This window comes from Cornus florida, unplaced genomic scaffold (assembly GCF_030987335.1).
Source record: "Cornus florida cultivar Cherokee Brave unplaced genomic scaffold, ASM3098733v1 CherokeeBrave_3.0.0_Hap2_Chr01, whole genome shotgun sequence".
Classification (NCBI taxonomy): Eukaryota; Viridiplantae; Streptophyta; class Magnoliopsida; order Cornales; family Cornaceae; genus Cornus; species Cornus florida.
Window position 1 is genome coordinate 6,115,378 of NW_026775571.1, and position 25,602 is coordinate 6,140,979.

At 35.6% G+C, this 25,602-nt stretch overlaps 1 protein-coding gene and 1 non-coding gene across 2 annotated transcripts in view; one reads left to right on the forward strand and one right to left on the reverse strand.

The window, feature by feature from the left end:
- The first annotated feature begins 19,524 nt into the window (after positions 1–19,524).
- Positions 19,525–25,602, forward strand: part of LOC132284858 (uncharacterized) — a 131,805-nt gene continuing 125,727 nt past the window's right edge. Inside the window, exons 1-3 of the mRNA XM_059787025.1 lie at positions 19,525–19,753; positions 20,825–20,906; positions 22,821–22,924. Coding sequence (XP_059643008.1) covers positions 19,739–19,753; positions 20,825–20,906; positions 22,821–22,924 — 201 coding nt within the window. The 5' untranslated portion in view covers positions 19,525–19,738. The remainder of the gene's footprint in view (positions 19,754–20,824; positions 20,907–22,820; positions 22,925–25,602) is intronic.
- LOC132282505 (U6 spliceosomal RNA) lies at positions 20,492–20,596 on the reverse strand. Its single transcript, XR_009471787.1, has one exon. It is a non-coding gene; the product is annotated as a U6 spliceosomal RNA (small nuclear RNA).

Below are 25,602 nucleotides of genomic sequence, written 5' to 3' on the forward strand. Positions count from 1 at the left end.
TGAGACTTCATATCTTCTTCGTCCCAACTCCAAATCAGTGATTTTTGAGTCTAAGTTTATTAGTTTTTGCTTGTCTATCCAATGGTATGCATGGTTGCATCCAATTCTATCTGAAAAGACTATTTTACCCCTTGTAAAGTACCCTTGCTGCACTGATTTTAAACTCAAAAGTTGTTTTTTTTTAAACTTTGACGTTTCATATCTTTTTCATCCGGACTCCGAATCAAGTGATTCTTGAATCTAGATTCATTAATTTTTCCTATTCTATCTATCGGTATGCTCAGTTGCATCCAGTTTTGTCTAAAAAGACCATTTTACCCCTTGTCAATTACCCTTGCCGCACTGTTTTGAAACCGAAAGTTGGTTTTTATGAAACTTTGGAGTTTCATATCTTTATCATCCGGACTCTGAATCAAGTGATTCTTGAGTCTAGATTTGTTAATTTTTCTCTGTCTTTCCAGTGGTGTGCTCGGTTGCACCCGATTTTATATTTTTATAAATGACTATTTTGCCCTTGGGGGTTTATTTGTCATATTTTTGACATTTTGCTTCCGCATCAGTTCTCATTGAGTTCCACGACCTCATGGAAGGTCACTTTGACTTCTTATAGTCTTGTTTTCTGTTTTCGCTTCCGCATTTCGGATCCGTTATCGGATCAAACTACGGTTCATCACAAGACGCACTGGCTTGAAAAACCAGGGCCGTCACAGGGTATAAGTGGATTTTTAAGAGGAAAATGAAGCCTGATGGTTCAATTGATAAATATAAAACCAGGCTTATTGCTAAGGGATACAGGCAAAATGAAGGCTTGGATTATTTTGATATATATTCACCAGTAACAAGAATAACATCCATTAGATTGTTACTTGTTATTGCAGCGTTGCAAAATTTAGATATACATCAAATAGATGTTAAGACTGCATTCTTGAATGGTGAATTAGAAGAGGAAATTTATATTAAACAACCTGAAGGTTTTATTGTTCCAAGGAAAGGAAAGAAGGTGTGCAAACTTGTAAAATCCTTATATTGATTAAAACAAACACCTAAACAATGGCAGGAAAAATTTGACAAAGTGATGTTGTCAAATGGTTTTAAAATCAATGAGTGTAATAAATGTGTTTATATGAAAAACACTCAAAATGGATATGTCATTGTCTGCCTATATGTGGATGATATGCTAATAATGGGTAATAATGATATTACAATTAAAACTACTAAAAAGATGTTGACAAAAAATTTCGATATGAAAGATTTAGGCATAGCTGATGTCATACTAGGAATCAAGATTTCTAGAAATCAGATGGTCTAGTATTATCTCAATCTCACTATATTAAGAAAATATTAGAAAATTTTAATATAGAAAATAGTAATCTTATAAAGACTCCTATTGATGTAATTATTCATTTATCGAAAAATACTGGTTATATCACAACTTGAGTATTCTCGCATTATAGGAAGCTTAATGTATTTGATGAATTGCACACGACCAAACATAGTATACTCAGTTAATAAATTAAGTAGATATATATACAAGTAATCCAGGAAAGTACCATTGGCTTGTAATAAACAAGGTTTTAAGAAATTTAATGTGACGGCCCTGATTTTTCAAGTCAGTGCGTCCAGTGATGAACCGAAGTTTGATCTGATAACGGATCTCGAATGCGGAAGCAAAAATAGAAACCAAGTCTCTAGAGATATACATCTCTAAAACGCTAAAGTAACCTTCCATGAGGCCACAGATGTAATGACCCAGTCATTTTCCTTCCTTTGATTTTTCTCAGATTTTTAAGGATTTTTTTTTTTCCGTTGATCTTTTCTTTTCTAAGTTCGGTTCTCGTCACTTAGTGTCAACTTGAATGCTCGGGAATGGTTTCCAAGACTTTTTCTTTTGGATTGACAACTTCCTTGTTAAGACCGCGTCATTTCTACATTTTTGTTTTTTCGGCACTATTCACTTTTCATCTTTTTCCCTGTTGGCCACTTTTTGGCGTAACCTCACTTTTCATGTTCGGAGTTGAGTTTTGACTTCATGAGTTTTCATTCCAATTGATTTCCTCGAAACGCGTAATTTTACTTTCGGAGAAAAGCTCGTCAGTTGTTTCCTTTTCCCGAAGGGGTGTGGATGAAAGGATTCTTCAGAAACATTCTTGCTGTTTTTTTTTTTTTTTTTTTTTTTTTTTTGCCTAAATGAAAGAATTTTATAAATATGAACAATATAATACATGAAGAAAAAATAAGGGCATACCCTTACTTTACAAACCATAGCCTTACCATAGAAGACTAAACAAAAACAATGCTAAGTGAAAAAATAGAAATTACAAGACATCCTGAAGGGACACCCCCAAAACATCAAGAACCTCCCAAATAACACACTTAGCTAACTCCAAAGAAACTCTACATCTATCATTGTGAACTCTCTCATTCTTTCTTTGCATATGAAATATAAGGCTGCCGTAAATAGCATCCGACCCAATTTATTCTTCTTCCCTTGAAATCTTTGTTGAAAAATCATAGCCATTTCCTGCACTTCAAACACTTGCTGCAAATGCCAACCAAAAATTTCTGATATGTTATACCACATTGCCCAAGTATAAGGACAACTACAAAATAGATGGTCCAATGTTTCTACATTTTCCAAATATATATAGCATCTGGAGACAACAGAAAATCCTTTTCACTGCAAATATGAATGAGTAAGAACAGTTTTCTACAGCACCATAACTATAAGAGTGGATCATCTTGGTCCCCTCTATTCCAGCACAAGTTTGCCCAGCTAACCATTAGATTTGAAGTTCTGCAGGCCTCCCAAGCTGCTTTAAAACTGAAATTAGAGACCCATTTGATTTGATCTTCGCCCCCACCAATTCTGTGAGAATGAAAAACCTGAATAAGCTCTTAAGTCGTATTCATTAACAACTCATCATTCCACTATCCCGCTGTAATGAATTCACATAAGTTACACTGTTTGTTTCTACTTAGAGAGCTTAATACCCTATGATTAAACATCTCACCTAAACACTTACCCTCACACAATGGATCCAAAAACAACTTTATATTCTGCCCATTACCAATGATATATCTGCAGTTCTCTTTGATAACATCTCTGACAGCAACCAAGCTTCTCCAAATAGATGAATCAGTATCCCTCCGAATAATATTCCAAAAGGATGAGTTTTTCAAATACTTCTTCTTGAACCAAGCCACCCATATTATATCTTTTGATAGCAAAAAATCCCAGGTCAGACAACACTTAGAAACCTTATCAATCTCCACCAATCTTGTGAAACATTCTTGTTTCTTGGAGTGTTTTTCATAAATATCTTTTGAAGATATTTATTTTAGCGATTTTTAAGAAAATATCTTTTGGAAGATATTTTCATTCTGGGTTAGTTTTACAGTTAACACTTTTTGTAAGGGCCACTGTGCAATTAAAGAAAATAATTACAAAATGCCTCATTTTGAGTCTGGATCCTTGTGCGGAATTCATTCACACTTTTCATCAAGTCACGTACTCTTAGAATTGTCTTATGGTCATTTACCCAAGTTTTAGGATTTTTGACCCCAATTGCCACCGAACTTTTTCGGGGCATATCTTTCTACTTGGGACTTTGTTTTAGATACCATTTCTTCCGTTATTCATTTTATCTCATTTCGGTTCTTTTTGGTTCATAGTGTTTTACTGTTTGAGCCCATCTGCGCAAATTCCATTTTTCCGGACTTGGTGGGACCGTTCGGGGCACTTTTAGGGTTTTTCTATAAATAGGGGAACTTGAAAGGAAAAGTCAACATTCTCATCATCTTCTCCCTCTCTTAGCCGACAGCCATGGTAGCCCAAGGGCCTGCCACCCTTCTTTGTTCTTTTCCGGCCACTTCCCTCTTATATTTTGCTGTGATGCCTTAGTGTTTATTGTAGGCCTTGGCGAGGCGGTCATTTCCCCCTTATTAGAATCCATTTTCGACCATTTTTGAGTTCAGGTTTTGAGTTCAGGTTTGGATTTTGGTGGTACCTCAAGGGTGATAATTACTTCACTCATTGTCCCCGACATAACCCCGAAGTATCGTCGGATTCGAGGCGGTTTCCTTTTAGTGGCCTTTGAGATTTTCATCTCAAATTAAGGTAGGAGATGTTTTAGGATTATATATGTGTTGTATTGATTGTTTTATAAGCATCTACAATTTGTAAGCATGCCTTGTATAAAATCTAGAAATTTAATTTAATTGTTTCTTTGTATAAAATTTAATTCACATGGATGTATATTACTTAGAATTAAATTATGGCATGCTATTAAATTCGGCCTTGATATGTTCATTAACATATATTAAATTGGGAGTATTTGAATAAGTATTGCAACTTTTATTTAATAATTTTCTTTTATGAAAATTTAATTCATATGGTTGTAACTAGTATGAAATTAACTTATAAAATGATATTAAAATAGGTCTTAGTATGTTCTTTAACCTATGTTAATTTGAGGACATTTAGGGTTATTTAAAAATCTAGGGAAAGATTAATTAATTTTATTTTAAGTGTTTTATTCACTTAATTGGATTTTTAACTTGATATTGTTGATGACAATGCTATGTTCTTTAACATACATTAATTTGAGGCTATTTCGAATTGATTTGAAATCTAGAGAACTTAATTATTTTTATTTAATTAAATTTTATATAATTGTTCCATAGATTTAATTATGTTTTAAAAGTTGTTTCTATATTTAGATCATGGATTTGGACTTGTTGTATATTCACTTGGTTATGCTTTAAGCATTGAATAACATTGTTGTTAAGTTTATATTCATGAGAACATGTTTCCAATATTGAATATATTATTGTCTTGTGTAATGAATTGCACACTTTGTATTTGACATTATATATGTCATTTTAGAATTGAAACCCTAAGGCATGGATTGTGTGGTTTCAACCTACTTATGCATGGAAGGTGGTTTCGTGCATTGTTTATTTGCGTATAAGTTGTAAACTTATTTATTGATTTTAGAATCACTTAAGACATTGTTACAAAGAAATGGGTAGAGTTTGGCTCTAGTGCGGGAGGTACGAGTTCTCCCCATTTTATAGTGTGCACTAGGGTGGTATTCCATAACTGTTTAGGTCATGGTTCTACTCTGAGATTTGATGTCCAAGTCTTCCACTATTTGATTTTGCATTCAATTCCAAATTGACAATCAATGTTTAATTGTGACTTGTGGTTTTGGTTATTGGCAATTTAATGTTGTTAAGTACATTTATGTATTATGATTTTTAATGAATCATCGCAGTTTTAATGTCGTTAAGTACATTTATGCATTGTGATTTTTAATAAATCATTGCAATTTTAATATTGTAAAGTACATTTATGTTATATTGTTCAAATGTAGCTTAGAAATGATCTTATGGACTCATTTGGAACATAGACGTTAAGTGGCATAACCCACTTTAGTTCTTTTCGTATTTTAGATTTCAAGTTGATAACTTTGATAATCTATATCTTGTTGTGTTATGTCGTATGCTCCTATATTGTTTAATTGCATAAAAATGTGGTTTATGCTAGAAATGTTTTAAGGTATCTTAGGATGCTCCTTGGTTCTCACTTTTGACATAGAAGTTAGGTGGAATGAACCACAAGGATTAATTTATACAAACTTGTAAAACGTTAGGTCTATGTATGTTTATTCCCTACGAGTAATACAGGTTACTCACTCCTCGCTGCATGCGACCTGTTTCAGGCAAGAAGACGTGGTTTCGGGATGCACAATATCCCTAGGTCGTTTTGTTGACATGCAAGTGTTAGCATGTTTGAGTTTTACTTTTAAAATTGTACTACTTAACTAGGTTCAACGTGCCCTTTTTGCCTTATGATATGTAAAGTGTACTTAAATACACTATTTGAAACCTATTTAATATGTATGACATGAGACCAAGGGCTACAAACTTTAAAGTTTAAGTGTATGCATTTAAATTTCAAGTTTTGCCTTTAAAATGTAATTTTTCTAACTTTGGAGGTTTGGCATGTGATTTGGAGTAGATGATCTGTAATGAGGCTATGGTCCAATGTAACACATTTTAATATGTAAAGTACGTTTGTTGGCATGCTTGCACAGCTTTAAAATTTTGTTTTTGGATCATTCCATAATGGGGATTGAGGCTTGGGTAAAGCCTCATCATTTTTGGTGCATAGCAGGTCTTTCAGCACCTTCTCGAGTCATTTTGGCCGACCGAAATGTCATTTCGATCGACCGATGGCTTTTTGGATTTAATTGTACAGTAAAAACTTATTTTTCAGTAGCATAGGTACTGTTTTGGTCACAACCAGTCGACCGATTCTTCATTTCGGTTGATCGAAGTGACTTTTCCTTTAAATTCAGTTTTTTGGTCATTCTGGGTTCATTTCGGCCAACCAAAATGCTTCAAGCACTCCTGCCGTTTAGTTTTGTATCAGTTTTGCTTTTCTGACTTCAAATGGTCATAACTCCTTCATTCATAGTCCAAATTGGGTGATTCTTTAGTCTAAACTCAAGGATTTTGAGTCAGCTTTCCAATGGTACCAATGTCATTCTCAGATTCAAACCACAGTGGGAGTTAATCGTGTTTTAGTGAAACAATGTCAGATTTTGTTTAAACCAGGAATGGGAGCCTTGTGGGATTCTTTGCCAAAGTTCTTAGAACTTCTTGGAATGTTGTGAAATTATTAGTTTAGGTTGTGTAGACCTCATTTGACTTGCTTGGAGTCAAATTTTCCTTCTCATTTGTAAATTGACCATTTTGTTCTTAATTAACAGATTTTGTCGTTTTGACCCTCGTTTGCTCTTTCGTTTTCTTTGAGTTCCGTGACTTCATGGAAGGCCACATTGGTGTCTTAGGATGATTTATATCTCTAAAGACTTTGGTTTTATCTTTCGCTTCCGCATTTTAGATCTATTATCGAGTTAACTTTTAGGTCATCAATGACGCACCGGGTTGCAAAACTTTGCCTGTCACAACAGAACTCAACGAGAACCAACGCGGAAGAAAAAAATCAAAAATAGACCAAGTAAGCTCCCGAAGGCAAAATAGTCTTTTCACACAGAATCAAAGTCTAAAGAGGTGTACATCATCCCTAAGACATAAGCATGACTTCCCATGAAGCCACGGAAACAAAAGGAAAACAAGCGGAAGCGACATTTCAAAAAAATAAATGGACAAGTTTAGCCCTAGGCAAAAAATGGTAATTTTCATATTGATATAGGTGCTACCGAGCACACCATTGGATAGACAACAACAACTTAATAAAGTTAGATTAAAAAATTACTTAATTTGGAGGTCGGATGAAAGAGAAATAGCAAAACGAAAAATGGAAGTCAGCGCAGCAAGGGGGAGCACCAAGGCAGCCCCCATGAACGCGCTAATGCGCACCGCGCACGTGCAAAGATGCGTGCGCGCTGGGTGAGCGGCACTTGACAGCAGCTTCCAAAAAGCTGCAGTTGCAAATTTTCTGATTTTTCCAGAACTGAGAGCAATTTTGGATCTTTAAATGAATTTTTTTGTAAAAAACATAAAGAAGAAACTCCCTTTAAAATAAAGTTTTCTAGTTGACCATGTCAAAAGATAAATTTAATTTACGATGTGAAATGCTCAGAATGCCCTTAGATAAGATAGGTGCTTAAAACCTTAAAAATGCAATTTTGCTTCAAGTGTGCATTTGACCAAAATGAATTTATGGGCTATAACGATTGTGCACGCAAACGTAATTAGTGTTTTAAGACGTGCGAAAATGGTCTGTGACCCCCAAATATGCCTGATATAAAATACGACCTATCAAACCTAAAATTTTCCTAAAATGACTTTTAAAAACAAATTTTGAAACTAAAATGCATAGATGCAAACGAAAAGGCGTTTGGGCTTTGGCCACACCTCAAACATATTAAATGAACCCTAATGAGTGTACTCGTGCACACTTTGCATCATTCGATTTGAAAATGACAATTTAAAACTTCATTTTTTTTATTTTTCAATAATTATTATCTTTAAAGCAAATTTACAAAAAACTAAAGTGTCAAGACCAAAACAAAATGGTGTTTAGCCATTGGCCACACCTCATACATGTAAAATTGAGCTCCGAAGAGTATACATATGTTTACATTACATGTCTTAAGGCAAAAAGTGCATTTTTAACTTAATTAAGGCAAAAAGTGCATTTTTAACTTAATTAAGTATTACAACTTTATAAGTAAATCTTAAACATGCTAATACTTGCATGTGAGCAAAAATTCATTTAAAAGAACTCCAAATTTAACAAGACAAACCTAGGGATATTGTACATCCCGAAACCACGTCTTCTTGCCTGAAACAAATTACAATCAGCAGGGGTGAGTAATTTACATTACTCGTAGGGAATGAACATGCATAGACCTAATGTTTTAGAAGTTTATTAAATTAACATGAAACAATTTATAAGATTCATGCCACCTAACGTCTATGTCCAAGGTGAGACCAAAGGAGTATCCTAAGCTACCTTAAAACATTTCTAGCATAAACAACAATATTCATACAATTAAACAATATAAAAGCATACTATACAACACAACAAAATATAGATCATCGAAGTTATCAATTTGAAATCTAAAATGCAAAATCAACTAAAGTGGTTCATGCCACCTAGCGTCTACGTTCCAAAGTGAACTAAGGGATCATCTCAACTACTCTAAGCAATTGAAATGAAGTACAAAATACACAAGTCTCTAAAACAATTCTATAACTTTTGTATTCTAAAATTATAAGTCACAATTAAGCATTGGTTGTCAACTTGGAATTAAACGCGAAATCAAATAGCAGAATATCTTGGACATCAAATCCCAGAATAGAACTAAGACATAGCAGTTGATCAGGCTACTAACCCACGGGAAAAACCCAAGTGCGTACTAAATTTACAGAGGGAACTCTTATCCCCCGTACTATGACTTCTCCCTAGCCATGTCAAATTGTGTGATGTCCTAAGTGTTTCCAAAATAAGTCCAAAACTTATACAAAATTAAATAAAGTATAGAAACTACACGAACCATTACCTAGAGTTTCAAGTCTAAAATGACATTTAAAATGTCGAATATTTAATGTGCGATTCGTTACACGCTATAACAATATTATTCAATATTAAAAATATAATCTCTTGAATATAACACAAGTCCAAAATCATGACCTAAACACGTAATCAACATCAAATACATACTTAAATTATTAATGCGACAAAAATGGAAATTAATTAAATAAAATAATTAATTTCTCTAGATTTCGAATCTCATCCAAAAATTCCCTAATTAACATATGTCAAAGATCATAGTATGGTCATTACATATATCAAATCAAATACTTATTTAAATGAATGGAACACTTAAATAAAAATTAATTAAAATAATTAATTAATTTTTCTAGATTTCAAATCAACTTCAAATGATTCCTATTTAATATATGTTAAAGAAAAATTCAAGGTCATTACATATACCAAGTTAAAAACTTAATTAAATCAATGAAACCATTAAATGGATTTTAATTAATTCATTTAATTAAAATCTCTATATTTCAAAACTCATCCAAATATTTCCAAACTAATATATGTTAAAGAACATGACAGGGCCCAATTTAATATCATATCACAAGTTAATTCCATGCTAGATATAACTATGTGAATTAAACCTCATACAAAGAAAATTATTAAATAAAAATTTCAAAACTTATTCAAATATTCTCAATTTAATATAGGTCAAAAAAATGTCAAGACCTAATTTAATATCATGTCAAAAACATAATCAAATAAGTGGAACTATTAAATATAATTTAATTAAAATAAAATAATTAAATCTCTAGATTTTAAAACAACTCCAAATGCTTCCAATTTAATATATGCTAAAGAATATATCATGGCCATTACATATATCAAGTTAAAACTTAATTTAAATCAAAGGAACATATAAATAAAAATTAATTAAATTATCTAATTATTTTTTCTAGATTTCAAAACAACTTTAAATGACTTTAAACTAATACAAGCTATAGATCAAGTTATGACCTTTAACAATATCATCGTTTAACTTAATTTCATCTAAGGTACTATTACCAACAATTTTTATAATTATGTTAAAGACATACTTTCAAATTGTTCTAGGCTACAAAAACATTAAAATACATAAATTATAAACTTAAATCATCCCCTACCTCATAAGAGGATTGTTTCTCTTGAATCCAAGGGAAGCAATGGAATTTCAAGAATTCCTTTAAGGGTTTTGCAGAGGAAGGTGAGGCAAAACTTTTGTATTCCAAAATATAATTTAGCGGATCCGTTTACAAAAGGTTTGACAAGAGAGCAAGTGTATAGTTCATCGAGGGAAATGGGATTAAAGTAGAAAGCTAACGAGTCATCTTAATGGAAACCTAACCTAGTCGACTGAAAATCCCAAGATCTAGGTTTAAAGGGACAACATAAATTTTAAATAACCCACCAGAAGCACTGGGAAGATTTAATCTTCTACCCATTTCTATGATGAGACAGTGCTACCTACAGCGATGATTAGGATAAGTTATGCTTTTAATGACTCTTATATCTTGAAAATTTAAGTGGAGTATGGTAGGATACTCTTAATAAGAGGTCACCTATATGAGTGTGAAGTGGGGCCGCTTCTGTGAGAACTTCAAAGGCTAAGTTTTCTGAAGCACTTATGAAATAGTAGGAGTTGTGCGGGAAGGAACTGTGTGTTTGCTATTGTCTTGGTTTACATCAACGGCTGAACAGTTAAAGACATCATGTTCACTGGTTAACCAGTAAATCCGATAGTAATACACTAAGGAAGGTTTAAGGCCAAAAGCTACGTATCCTAATACAATAACTTTCCAATAGTACTCTTTCTAGTGTCTGCATTTTCATTATTTACAATTGACACAAATTTCCATTATTGTGGGGGATTGTTGGAAACGGGGCATACAAAACAGATACTTTGGATGAAATTTTAAGTAGATTCCGCTAAGAGTTTTTTGCGGATCTATAGATGAACGTGTTTCTCCCCGCAAGGAGATGAACGTAATATATTTACTTTCTCAAATCCGTTTTCGTGTGAATGAGAAGTGTTTATCCCACATGGAAAAATTGTTGAAACCAATTGAAGTTTAAATAAGCTAGGCTTGGGCTTGGGCTTGGGCTTGGGCATGGGCTTAATTGTAAAGTCCGATTATTCTTTTTACTAAATGGAGTTTTGAATTGGGCTAGGTTTATTTAAATGGGTTTCACAAATGGGTGGTTGGTATTTGAATTTAAATTAAAAACCACTTTTTAGATTTTCCAAAAGGTTGCACCTACCTGAAAAGGCACCTTGCTTAAAACCACTTTTTAGTTTTTTTTTCAAGGGGTTGCACCCACTCGAAAAGGCACTTTATTGCCTATAAATACCCCATTTTGGATCATTTGCAAATCACACCAATTCAGAATTCTCTTCTTTAATTCTGAATTCTCTTTCTCGTTCTCTCTTCTTCTATAATCGTCTATGGGTTCGACCCTTAATTAGCGAGTTTGAGTTCGAGTCAGAGAGTACTAGACCGAGTCGGTTCGCTTATTTCTTTGGTTTGTAGTGTTACTACCGAAGGAAGACATGTTGTTATATTCTGAGAGATAGACGTTATTGAGTCCATTAGCACCATAGTGGAACGAATCTGTCTTAAGGACATAAAATCAAATTCTAGCTTCGATTTATAATAACTTTTAATTTTATAATTTTATTTTATTATATATATATACACATTATATTTTCAGTTAATATTTAAATAGTAATACCATAGTATATTGTATACTTAGACTATATATTGCACAACACGGTAAACATACAACAACAAAATAAATAAATAAAAATGTGTATAAACATATTTCATATCTGATCGATCGAAAAGATTAGGCTAAATTCTTATAAGACCCTATTTCTTATTTCCTCATAGGCTTTTTCAGCGAACTTCACATTTTGATCGACGGAAACTTTGGTAGCAGATGATGTCTTTGATTGGATTGTTGGTACGATTCGGTAGGAAACTTGAATTTCAAAAAGAAAGGAAAACACAGCGACTATTGAGGTCCACTTTTTAATCCATTTCCTTCTTGCCTGAAGCCCTTCCCCTCTAAACAGAGAAAAGGAAGTAGTGTTGTTTACACCCTTATTTTCCACATTCTAGTAGGAGATTACCCTGATTGATTTCAATAGAAAGGTACTACCACATTCTAGTCGAAAGTCTTGGGACACATGGCAGCCAAGGAAGCAAGTGGTTACATGTAAAATCGTGGGACATATGGCAGCCTAGGAAGTGAGTGGTTACAAGTAGTTATATGTAAAGTCATGGGACACATGACAGCTTAGAAAGTGAGCGGTTATAAGTGGTTACATGTAAAGTCATGGGACACATGGCAGCCTAGGAAGCTGGTCGATTCTAATGAAAAGTTACTACGACATTTTAGTGGAAAGTTCTGGGACACATGGTAGCCAAGGAAGCAAGCAGTTACAAGCGGTTACATGCAAAGTCATGGATACATGGAAGCCTAGGAAGTAAGTGGTTACATGCAAAGTCATGGGACACATCCTAGGAAGTGGGCGGTTACATATAAAGTCATGGGACACATGGCAGCCTAAGAAGTTGGTCGGTCCAATGGAAAGGTACTACGACGTTCCGGTGGAAAGTCTTGGGATATGTGGCAACCAAGGAAGCAAGCGGTTACAAACGGTTACATGCAAAGTCATGGGACACATAGAAGCTTAGGAAGCAAGCGGTTACATACAAGCTACCTTTACTAAATTCTATAAATAGGGTATGATATTGTAACTTGAAGGTCTGCTCAACGCCAAACAAAGCATTTCAATACAACTTTACTTTTCATTGCAATGCACTTTCAATATGATTATTTTCAGTCCTGCACTTTACTTTTCATTAGATAATTCCTTTACTTTCATAAGTAATTTTACAGTTCTTCCTAGCCAATTAACTTTCCTGAAGTCCTTTATCAAAGGCAAAAAGAACCCAAAGGTGTTCATTCCAGACTTCAACACAATCGCCTGGTCCCGCAGTCTTCCTTCTGGAATATTATTTGGATCTCTCTTTGGAACTATTGCAGTTCCTGGCACGCCTATCCGGTTCCATCGGAACCGGCACCAACTTTTTTCAAGCCAAACATAGTGGCATGCCCGGTGGGACAACCGGGAAAAGATATTTCTAATGATGTATCTAAGCTTTATTCATGAAGAGTACAACCAAAGGAGGGCCGAAGAACGTGAAGTGTACTTCCTAAAGATGGCACACGAACGTGAAAAGTGCTACCAACGTAAACAATATTTCCATGTTATGTCGTAGGTGCAGACAGTGCAGATGCCATATGCACAATCGATGTCTATTCCAATGGAGCAGCATGTACAAAATCCTGTGGTAATTCCTCAACAGGTTTGTCATGATGTTTTTACTAACAATTGGCATCAATTTGGGTCTTTTTAGGGTACGGCTCAGGCTGGTCAATCAGGTAATCAGCCATACTTTCCACCCAATACTACTCAACAATCAGCCGTTCTGGTGAACATGCTAAGTACGTTTGTTGAGGGGAGTCCTTATTATCAGCCTATGTATTCCATGCTACAGGCGCAGACGACGCAGATGCTATATGCACAATCAATGTCTATTCCAGTGGAACAACATGTGCAGAATCCTGTAGTAATTCCTCAACGGGTTTGTCATGATGTTTTTACTAACAATTGGCATCATTTTGGGTTTTGTCAGGGTACGGCTCAGGCCGGTCAATTAGGTAATCAGCCGTACTTTCCACCCAGTATTACTCAACAATCAACCGTTCTGGTGAACAGGCCAAGTACGTTTGTTGAGGGGAGTCCTTATTATCAGCCTGTGTATTCCATGCCACAGGTGCAGACAGTGCAGGTGCCACCTGCACATCACGGTAAATCTGTTCAAGATTCTGCCGAAATTAAAATTGAACAGGCTATGTGATACCCCTCGATTCTAGAGCCACGGGTGATCAAGTCCGAGCACAGATCCGAGGGATACCAAACAATTAATATGTAAAAACAAACACGGAATACAAAACTAAATTAAGAATAAATTAATAATACGCTGAAAGAAATCTAAAATAAAAAATCCTCAAACTTTAAATAATAAATTAATATCATTTAAGTCCTTCAAATCTGTACAACTCGGGAATCCATCTAGTGGACCCCTAATAATTCCAAACGATAAATAAATTTATAGAATTAAAAAAAACCGAAACTAAAATAAAAAAGAACATCCTATGTAGTCGGAAGAGTGAGTAACAGTCTCTGCTCAGCACGATCAAGTCTACGACTGGAACTATCGAACACATGAAAAATAGAAGTGGGTCAGGCCCACGAATAAGTTCTATCCTACTACAATCCAAACAGAGACTCGATACGCATGTACATCCTAACCAATTTAACAATAACTAATAGTCCGTAGATATATATATATATATATATATATATATATATATATATATATATATATATATAATCACACTACAGGACTCTTACTGGACTACAGGCCTGTCTCAACCTGACTAATAGGTATCATGCAAAACGCACCTGTGGTGGGCATGACTACCCAGACCTAGCAGGGTACACATCTAACCATCATAGCCAGCTATGCATCCCAATGCATATACGCTTCCTAGCCAACGACTATGAGACTCAGGCTCATAACATGGCACCATAAAATATATAATTAAATCTCATTCCAAAATCCATAGTAGTGCCGCTCAACTATATGTTACCTTGACACTACAAATAAAATAGGATTAAACTTTTAGTTACTCCATTCCTTAATCCAGAGTAGGTAGGATTTAGCGTTTACAAGCTAATCCCCCTAGTATGACACCGTCCCATACCGGTGCATACATCCATCCATCCATCCAGTGTTGATAATATAAATGACAGTAAACATTTCAATATCAACCCATCAATAACAAGTACAATACCATCCATCCAAATTTAATATAAATGACAGTAAAGCATATCAATATCAACATATCCAATCATAGGCATAACAAGAATCTATACTTAGCATGCTTGTTCAATACATCCAGTACTTGATTCTCTAACAACTTAAAATGCAGAGAAACAATAATACCTTTCTGTACCCCATAATAAGCATAATAACAGTAGTAACAGAATTAACATGCTTACTGTAATTACCTCACAACATCCCACAAGTTGATACAAATAATTCGTTGTAAACATCAACTAGTTTTGCATTAAGCATTAACTGAACTTATGTTAGTTGATATGCTTAATCCCATACCACTGTTTCATGATTTAAACATAAGCTTCTTAATTCAATTACTAAGTTTAAGAACAAGCAACTTGAATTGTCTGTAACAAAGTCGTCACACAAACTTCCTTAAGTGTTCTCAGCCGTTCCTACCTATGCATAATGGAGAGTTATCATAACTGACATACTTATTTTTTTTATAACACTGTGACATGATTTAAACCTCAAATCCCATAAATCAATTGCAAATTAAATATGAGTAACTTGTATCATTCACATCCCAACCAAAATAGCAACTTTCTGAAGAGTCTCCTACTCCGGTCTACCTTTGCTTCCTAGGATTTATTCTGTGTTACTGTAACTTTTGAGATGTTAAAATGAGTTTAATCACTACAGAACAACCCCAGAACAACCCCTAAATAAATCTAGAATCATTAAAATCCAACCACAATAGCCCAGACACACGCAGAAAACCAAAAAACTGGAAGGAGCATGAAGGGAGCCGCCTCCAACCAAGTTGGAGCCACCTACAACCCACTTGGAGCCGGCTCCAAACCACTTGGAGCCGCCCCCAAGTCTCTTTGAGCCGGCTCCAAAATATTTTGGAGACGCCTCCAACTTCCTCATTTCCTCTCTGTTTCTTCTCTTCAACTACGTCTTCTCCAGTGACGTCTAGTTTGATCCGTCCTTAACTCCCATGATTTCTACTGATTAAAATTAAGACCTAGTGTGTTCCAAAGTTAATTAAATTCATTAATCAATGACCAACATCAATCAACACAAGAAGTATGCAAGAAAGAATTAAACCGGATCACTTAACCATTCATAAACACATATTGTTTCAAGTAGACAACCACGTGAACTAGATTAATTATAAGGGTTCCCAATGTGTTTTAGAACTAATGAGATTCTTTATCCATCAATTTACATCATTTAACTCCCAAATTATGTAAAAAGAATGCAAAACAAACAATTTACAGTTCATGAACACATGTTAATTAAACAGTGCAAGCATGCGAACCAGATTGATTTTAAATCTTTATTTACTCCCGGAATTATACTAGAGATGCAAAGAATACAAGTCAAAGGGAAAGAGATAGGATTAGAACTTGCCTTTGAGGTTTGGGTTCAAAACCTCTGTGTCGTCTTCCTAAATTCTCCGGTCATCTTCCTAAATTCTTCGGTGACTCCTACTGTCCTCAACTCCTCTGTTTCCTCTTTGGTTCAACACATGAACCAACACTCCTTTGCCGAACCCTAGGTTTCCTCTATGTTTTCCTCTTAAACCTCTCTCTGTTTTGCCCTACCTCTAGTACGTGTATAGGGTTCTAAGACCCTTAACAGATTATACATGTATATATATAGGCTTATAAAACTCAACCCTAGTTCTAATTGTAATACAAGAATGCAACTGACAAAATATTTAATTCTACACTAAGTCAGCTAAAAACGTGACTACTTAGAAACAAAACCCTAAATAACAATTGAAGCAAATAAAACTAATTTATTTAGACAATCAATTAATCAACCAATTAAATTAAAACAAATAAACAATTAAGTTAAATAAGATTTAAATCACAATTAAATAATTACAGCAAAATAAATAAACAATTAAAGCAAACCAAACAAACAATTTCAATTAAACACTTAATCAATTAAGCAACAAAACACATAAGTCACATAATTAAATAAAAATGCAATAAAAAGCAAAATTAAATTCCCCTTTTATCCTTTTGAAAACTAGGGGTATTACAGGCTATTGGACTTCCTGATGAAAGTTCATGTGTCGTTTCAGAAGAAATTCAACTAGAAGCTAATACGTTTCAGGCATGGCTCCACCGAGAGATATCCAAAGAACGTGAAGAGCGCTACCAAAGTTACCTAAGGGTGGAAGAAAAATGTAAACAATTTGCTCGAGAATGTAAAGAAAGATTCCGAGAATGGCAAAGGTGCCAACAACGCGTAAAAACCCTTCCATGAGCTCAACAACCACCCCCCGTGGTTTCAATTCCACTAGCAATGAAGTCGATTCCACCAGTAGTGAAGTCGATTCCGCCAGCAATGAAGTCAATTCCACTGGCAGTAGCTCAACCACTTCCATCACAGGTGCAGGTTCCACTTGAGGTGCAGAACCCTCCACCAGCAACAATCCAGAAAGTTCAATTTTAGGTCTAACAGAATGTTCCACTTTCAAACATTCAGCAGCCTACAAGCACACCACCAAGGCCACTTATGGCCTTTCCAATGGCATTTGAAATTGAACGCCCTCCAAGGAAACCTCCCGATCAAGGAATAAATCCAATTCGCCGGAGGAGGAGTATTCCTTTGGCAAACCCAATTCCAGTGGTGTTTGGGGGGCATCCAATGGCCAACCTACCCAAAGGTTGGCCAGAAAATACAAGCCAACTTGTTGACTTCTCCCAGCAAGACTGTGGCTTGGCTATAAGGAAGGTCGACGAACATTTCCATAGGAAGCCGTTATCACTTCTTCCATTGGAAAAAGATTTTCCACAGCCAGATTTTCCTTCAGAAATGACACATGCTTCTCAATCGTTGTATATTCTTCCACTTGAAGAATATAACAGTCATAGTATTTTTCTTCCAATTTTGGAAAAAAATGCTACTATTTTATTTGTCCCAAATTCACATCTTTTGGGGGGGCAAAACTTGGCCAATCAACTATGTATTTGGCCAAAAGATGTACAAATTCGTCCTCCTCGTAAACCTTTAGACCTCGGGGGGCAACGAAATTGGACGTGAGGCTTCAAATCTTCATCTTCGTTAAATAAGTAAGCTGCTTAAAAGTTTTCAGCCCAATAGTACATTCCGGCTGAAAAGTTTTACTTGTTCAATTCCTTAACAATAGGAATCTCACATGGCAAATTCTCACTCACATTTAAAATTTGATATGCCTTACAATTCTTCAAAGAATATCAAGCACATCAAATTTAGGGGGCAATGTTTACACCCTTATTTTCCACATTCCAGTAGGAGATTACCCTGATCGATTTCAATAGAAATGTACTACCACATTCTAGTGGAAAGTCTTGGGACACATGGCAGTCAAGGAAGCAAGCGGTTACAAGTGGTTACATGTAAAGTCATGGGACACATGGCAGCTTAGGAAGCAAGCGGTTACAAGTGGTTACATGCAAAGTCATGGGACACATGGCAGCCTAGGAAGCTGGTCGATTCCAATGGAAAGTTACTACGACATTCCAGTGGAAAATCTTGGGACACATGGTAGTCAAGGAAGCAAGCGGTTACAAGTGGTTACATGCAAAGTCATGGGACACATGGCAACTTAGGAAGTAAGTGGTTACATGCAAAGTCATGGGACACATCCTAGGAAGTGGACGGTTACAAGCGGTTACATACAAAGTCATGGGACACATGGCAGCCTAAGAAGCTGGTCGGTCCAATGGAAAGGTATTACGGCGTTCCAGTGGAAAGTCTTGGGACATATAACAGCCAAGGAAGCAAGCGGTTACAAATGGTTACATGCAAAGTCATGGGACAGATGGAAGCTTAGGAAGTAAGCGGTTACATGCAAGCTACCATTACTAAATTCTATAAATAGGGCATGATATTGTAACTTAGAAGGTCTGCTCAACGCCAAACAAAATATTTCAATACAACTTTAATTTTCAATGCAATGCACTTTTAATATAATTAGTTTCAGTCCTGCACTTTACTTTTCTTTAGATAATTCCTTTACTTTCATAAGTAATTTTACAGTTATTCCTAACCAATTAACTTTCCCGAAGTCCTTTATCAAAGGCAAAAAAAACTCCAGAAGTATTCATTTCAGACCTCAACACAATCGCTTGGTCCCGCAGTCTTCCTTCTAGAGTATTGTTTGGATCTCTCTTTGGAATTACTGCAGTTCCTGGCACGCCCATCTGGTCGGAACCGGCACCAGCATTTTTCAGGCCAAACAAGTGCACTAGCAGGGAAACCCCCGGGGCCAGGCGCTCTATCCGGTACGTCTCCTTATTTACGAATACTGCCGGCTAACGAATCTCATTTGCTAGCAATTCTATCTTGAGCAATAGACCGATGTAACGGGTAAGCAGTTACCAAAACTTGCCTACTGTCACACTTTGAAAGAGACCAAACCCATTTTAATGCGGACTCCTTTTAAAAAAATTGGGCTCACACAACCCGACCCGTTATACCCGAGTAGCCCAGTAATCCAGTAAACATCAGCAAATGACCGGGACAGAGCTTAGAACAACACCGTCTTTGAATCGCTTCCCGTATAAATCGTCCTCTGTTTTCTTTCATCTTGTCATTTCTTGCAAAACCTAAAACGACCGAATCTGAATCAGTTCTCTTTCTCTCTTAGTGCTCTTCGATCGCTGTTGTTGAAAGTCGATCATTTTAGCTACACAATGATCGGACGTCAAGGAGTTCCTAATCTCAACACATAAGGATCGATTAGGTTCGGTTCATCATCATGTTCGAAGCACACGTAAGGGCTTTGATTCCTACATTTTGAATTCATTTTATAATGTATCGGTTCAATTTGAATTGGTAGGTTTATGAAGAAAATTAATTTCAGTAAAAATTATACCATTTTTGTTTTGGCCTAATCTCTTTTGATTACTTGAATTTTTTTTAGTAGTTATATTATGTTTCTTTCAAATTTTCGAATTTGTTGTTGAGTTTAGTATTATATATGTAGTGACATTTGCGAATTTGTTGTTGTGTTAAAGTGAAATTGTTTTGATATAGTTTGGATGGCTAAATGTTATTGAATACTTGAATTAGAAGGCCGCTGAAGCATGGCTTGATTTCTGATCAAAGTCAGATTGGTTTTCAGGATCAGAAGCTATAGTTCTGTTAGTCCATTTTTCATGTTGCTCAACTAACAAACAAGGAGAAGTATGAGTATTGCATTAGAGGTTAGAGTTGTTATTGGTTGTTGTGGACGGTGAGAAAATTAAAGAAACAGTGAAGCATCAAATGGAAGTTTGTTCTCTTGTCAATTACTAATATTCCGTGCATTTGCAAGTGACCAGGGCATAATGAGGAGCATCAGATGGAAGTTTAGAGTTGCTGAAGACTATAATTTATGCTTGATTTGGGGGGTGCTGACAATCAAACCAGTTATATCTAGTTTGGATAGGAATGAAAATTGTAAAAATGATATGAAACAACAATTTCTGGAAAAAGAGAGAAATTTCTGGTACTCACACACACATGCCTGAAAAATTTGGACCATTTCTGGATTTGTGCGTGTCATCCTTGCGCAGGGGCCATGCTTGTTATATTAAATGCCCATATTAAGTTAGTACTATTTGATCTTTTAGTAGTTGACATTGTTGAAACCATCTTTGACATCTCCTTTTCTTTGATTATATCCAGTTCTGTTCTTTTAACCTTTTTAAAGATACTCATCAATTAACATACCATAAAAAGTTACATATATGTGCTGCCTTTTGTGTTTTTTTTTGGTTGAATAGTATGTGAGAAGTTTGTTTCAATTAATGGCCCTAAAATTACATGCATAAAAGTAGCTAAGACCTTTAATTGATTATAGGTTTTGCATTTGCTTCGAAGATATTTGGGTGAATATGTCCATGGACTTTCAGCAGAGGCTTTAAGAATCAGCGTCTGGAAAGGTGAGTTTATTTGATGAGTTTACCTTGGTTTTCTGCAAGTAATCTGTTTTTCTTTATCTCTATGATTGTAATACATTCAGAAGAATTATTTCCTGTGGAGGCAATCTATCTCTTGATAAAGTGGAATGTATCGGCCAAAAATATTTTGTCATTTGATTTGGTGATGTTAAATAAATCTTAACGGCAGTTGTGCCATTCAAAACTTTTAGCTTGAGGGCAGGATTAGAGGCACTTTGTCCAATTTTTGGTTTCTTATCTGAGAAGAAGGATCTGTTCAAACTTCAAACTCAAATTTTGAGACAAATCTCTGTTAGAACTGTGATTTGGAAGGTGTAAGCCATGTGAGATGTCACACCCCGAATTCCAAAACCCGGATTGTGATAAAAGAAGGAGAAATTAAAATATACAACTTAATGTAACCCCCTTGACCATGAGCAACTTCTAATATTTCACTCCATTATTACCATTTTTTGTTTCTTCTAAAATTAAGATCTATTGTTTGCACACACACGAACTGCCAAGGCACCTGAATGCCTAAAGGAAAATTTCCTCCAATGATCCACGGTTACCCATATGGCAAATAAATAGTTATACAATCAGATATGAAGTTAGGATGAGAAGGCACACAAGCTGAGACCCATGGTACCCAGTTCCTCTTTCTCAGTTGCCTGTGCAAAAGTTCACATATAGTTCCCAGTTTCCGAGGCTTAAAATAATAATAATTAATAATAATAATAATATCAATTTTCCTGTCAATTGAACATTAACTACTAGTTATGTAAGTATTAAAGTATGCACCTGGTCATTCTTATACACACACACACTATACATAAAAATATAAGGGACCTGAAGTCGACCACCAACCAATTAAATAATAATAATAAAAATAGCACAATGTCCATGTCCAAGCACGAACACTAAGGTCACATTCTGCTTCCTTGGACATCATCACTAAACTTATGTATAGTGATCTGACTTAAGAAATAATGGGGGCATAAGATAGGTGCACAAACGCAGAGACACCCAATCCTCATATATACAATCTACTTATGTTAAACTATCCTCTAAATATTCATTCAAGAGTCTGGCATCACCAATTAAGATATGTGAACCCATTGGATTTCCACCCATGCCAATATATCCATTTACAAATGAAATCGCGAATAACAGTCTAACTCATTCTAAATCAAAATAATAAAATTCAATATTTTTCAAATTCTAATAAAAAATAAATAAACCATTACATGTTCTCAAATCAAATATTTCATATGAAGGTTCATCCCCTTTATTTCACGACATGAAAATAGCCAATGACAGCTAGCAAAAAATAAAGACTTCCAGGTACTCAAAATGCAAGCAACAAAACTTCAAGGAAATTATTTGGGTCTGGTGCCATCTCCTTCATCTTTAAAAATATTGGGGTGACCAAAAGCCCAGGAGATGATATTCTAATAAAAATTACTAATAATTCATATCATGTCCCAAGCAAGAAACATCAAGTAATGGCAGCAATAAAAAATAAAAAAAAAAATAATAATAATTTTCACTTATTCCAGGAAATCATCATGTACATTAACATTCTCAACACACAACCAGGTTCACACTCTCAAATCCGGTGTTACCCGTAATTCCGTGCACTTGTCCATACAAGCCACGTATACATATTCTTCATGTACATCAACATTCTCAACACACAACATGGTTGTCATTCCCTTACTGTTATGATGTGGGTGGGTTTATTTATTTATTTTTGTGATGATTTAGCTTCATGACTTGAGTATGACACTTGTAATGGCTGTTTTTTGTTGTCAAATATTTGTAAATGCTTTCCTCAGCGGACCCCAAGTAGTTGGGAAAGTTTTTATTTGCTTGTTTTTATCTATAAATTCTTTTGTAACTGGTAGTTGTCTATAGGTGATGTGGTTCTTAAAGACTTGAAGTTGAAGGCAGAGGCTCTAAATTCACTAAAACTTCCTGTCACTGTCAAAGCTGGTTTTGTTGGTACCATAACATTAAAGGTACTGTCCTTTTCAATTGCTGATGGCTGTTGTTGGATCTTCACTCACTTATTTTCTCACACCTACTTGAACTTATACTGTTATCAGAGTGGTTAAATTTTATCTCTCTCTATTAACATTCTTCGTCTTTTTATGTTGAATTATTAATAGGGTAAAATACACTGACCTCACCAGTAGGTCATTAGCTCAATGGTATAACTCCTCCTTCCTTAAAGGGGAGGTGAGGGGTTCGAGCTCCGTAGTGGGCAATTTGTGAAATGTGTGTGTCGGTACTTACATAACCCAAACACACACACATGCTCGCGCACACACAGAGACACACACACACACACACACACCCCGACCTCCTATGAGGTTTAGGCCCATTTTTGGTTTGGGAGAAATGGAATGAAAAGAAAAGAAGGGTAATGTAGGGAAATGGTATATTGTGGTGGGTCTAAATTTTTGGATGGAAAAGAAAGGAAATGGCCATTTGGAGGGATAAAAATTAGGCATGATGAGTAAATTTGCTCTCCTCCCAAAAATGGTCGGAAATGGAAGGAAAGGGCTACAAAGTTTAATGAAAATTTTCTAACACCAATGTTGCCCTTATATTTATAAAGGACAAGATCAAAATACCATATGAGTCCCAGGGCATGTTTCTATTCTCTTTAACCCCTTTTTAGTATTTAGATGGTCACTTTGGCTCGAATGATATTTAGCACAGTCTTTATATTTGTCTTGCCACTCATTACCTATATGTCTTCTAAATGTGAAGGGATATAGTAGTAAATTCATTAAAATAGTTTCCTTTTCTTTCTTTCCCTAGACATAATTAAAGTGTTAAGACTATCATTTCCTTTCTTTTCCTTCATTAATCAACCAAGCATGAAGAGAGGTTAACACTATTCTTTCCTCTCTTTTCTTTTCTCTTGTAATTATGTTATCCTTTCTTGTTGTACCAAACATAGCCTTAGTGAAATTACATTAGGAGAAATTTTCGAAAAAAATTGAACTTACCCACCTTCATTAACGATTTACCACTTATGGATGTCAAAGAAACATGTGAAATTACTTTTATACCATATGATTATTTGAATGATAAAAAAGATGAAAAATTTGGTAATGTAAAATAACATATTTGCGCACTTCATTTTATTCCCTTCTCTCCTCTCTTTGTTCTTCTTTCTCTCTCCTTCCACCCATCGCTGATGCAACCAACCATTGCCACCTCCTCCTATCAATTCCACCACCATTGCCACTACCACCTCTATTGTGTCTCTAAATCTTTTCAACTACCATCGCCACTGCCCCCACTCCTCTATCTCTCTCTTTCCACCTTCACTTCCCCCTCTGTAGACTGCTCTTGTTGCCCCACTAGTCCCTCTCTTTCTATCCCCGCCTTCATCCCTCCACCTCCACCACCCCCACTTGTAATCTCTCTCTCCCTCCTTTACACCCACTGCAACTCCAAAATTCATTGACCCTTCATGGATTAGTTAGTTCACTAATTAGGCATGTTTCCCATCGGAATGTCAATGAGCCTCTGAGCCGAACAACGATTCAAATTCAGCGAATCACCTAAATACATTTCGGAAGCAGCCAGAGATGGAGGACAGTGATGATGAGATTGATGGTGGGAACCAATTTCCATCGTGAATCCACGACTGCAATGGGGACAAAAAATTCTTTCACGGGTCTGGAACACCAATACGATGATCCTGAAGACGCCATTTTCTACTCCATCCACAATTTCAGAGATGAAATTGACCAAACAAAACTCTAAAGATTTTTAATTTAACTTTAGGGAATACATACCCTCAAATCTACACTTTTGAATCGCTTCCTTCTTGACAGTTCTCAGACTTCGAGAGTGGAACAAAGAGCTATCAAATTCATCTCTAAAAACTTGGCAATATAATTGTAAATACCTAATTAATATGAAATATGCAGCAATTCGGAAAAAAACTCCATTCTATATATAGATGATATATACGTACATACATAATACACAAACACACAAACAAAAAGCGAGTGTGATGGTGGAGGATGAAGTAGGACAGAGAGAGAGGTAGAGAGGAGTGTACGGTGGTGGGAGAAGAGAGAGAGAGCACAAAAAAAAAAGCGTGTGATGGTGGAGGATGAAGTAGGACAGAGAGAGAGGTAGAGAGGAGTGGACGGTGGTAAGAGAGAGAGCACAAAAAAAAAAAAAGCGTGTGATGGTGGAGGATGAAGTAGGACGGAGAGAGAGTTAGAGAGGAGTGGACGGTGGAGAGAGAGAGAGAGAGGGTATATTGTCCATCAAAGATATATATATATATTTTTGATAAGTAAGAATTGTATAAAAAACGCTCAAGAGGGGAGCGCATCCCAAAGGAACAACAGAAAACAAAAACCACTAAGCCTTTAAAGAGGCCAAAAAATCAACAATGTTATCTATAGATCTATAATCTCTACCCATAACCTAACAAAAAAGAGTGGAAACAATGGAGAATTTCAGAACAGAAATAGGTGACTCTTTTCCCTCAAAGTATCTCCTGTTTCTCTCAAGCCAAATGCACCACCAAATACAAAGAGGCGCAGCCCTCCATGCCTCTCGAATGTGAGCCCCCACAAAACAGCCTTTCCAAGCCTCAATCAAACCTCTAGAAGAGCCAGGCATGACCCACAAAAAGCTGAACAGGCCAAGCATCAAATCC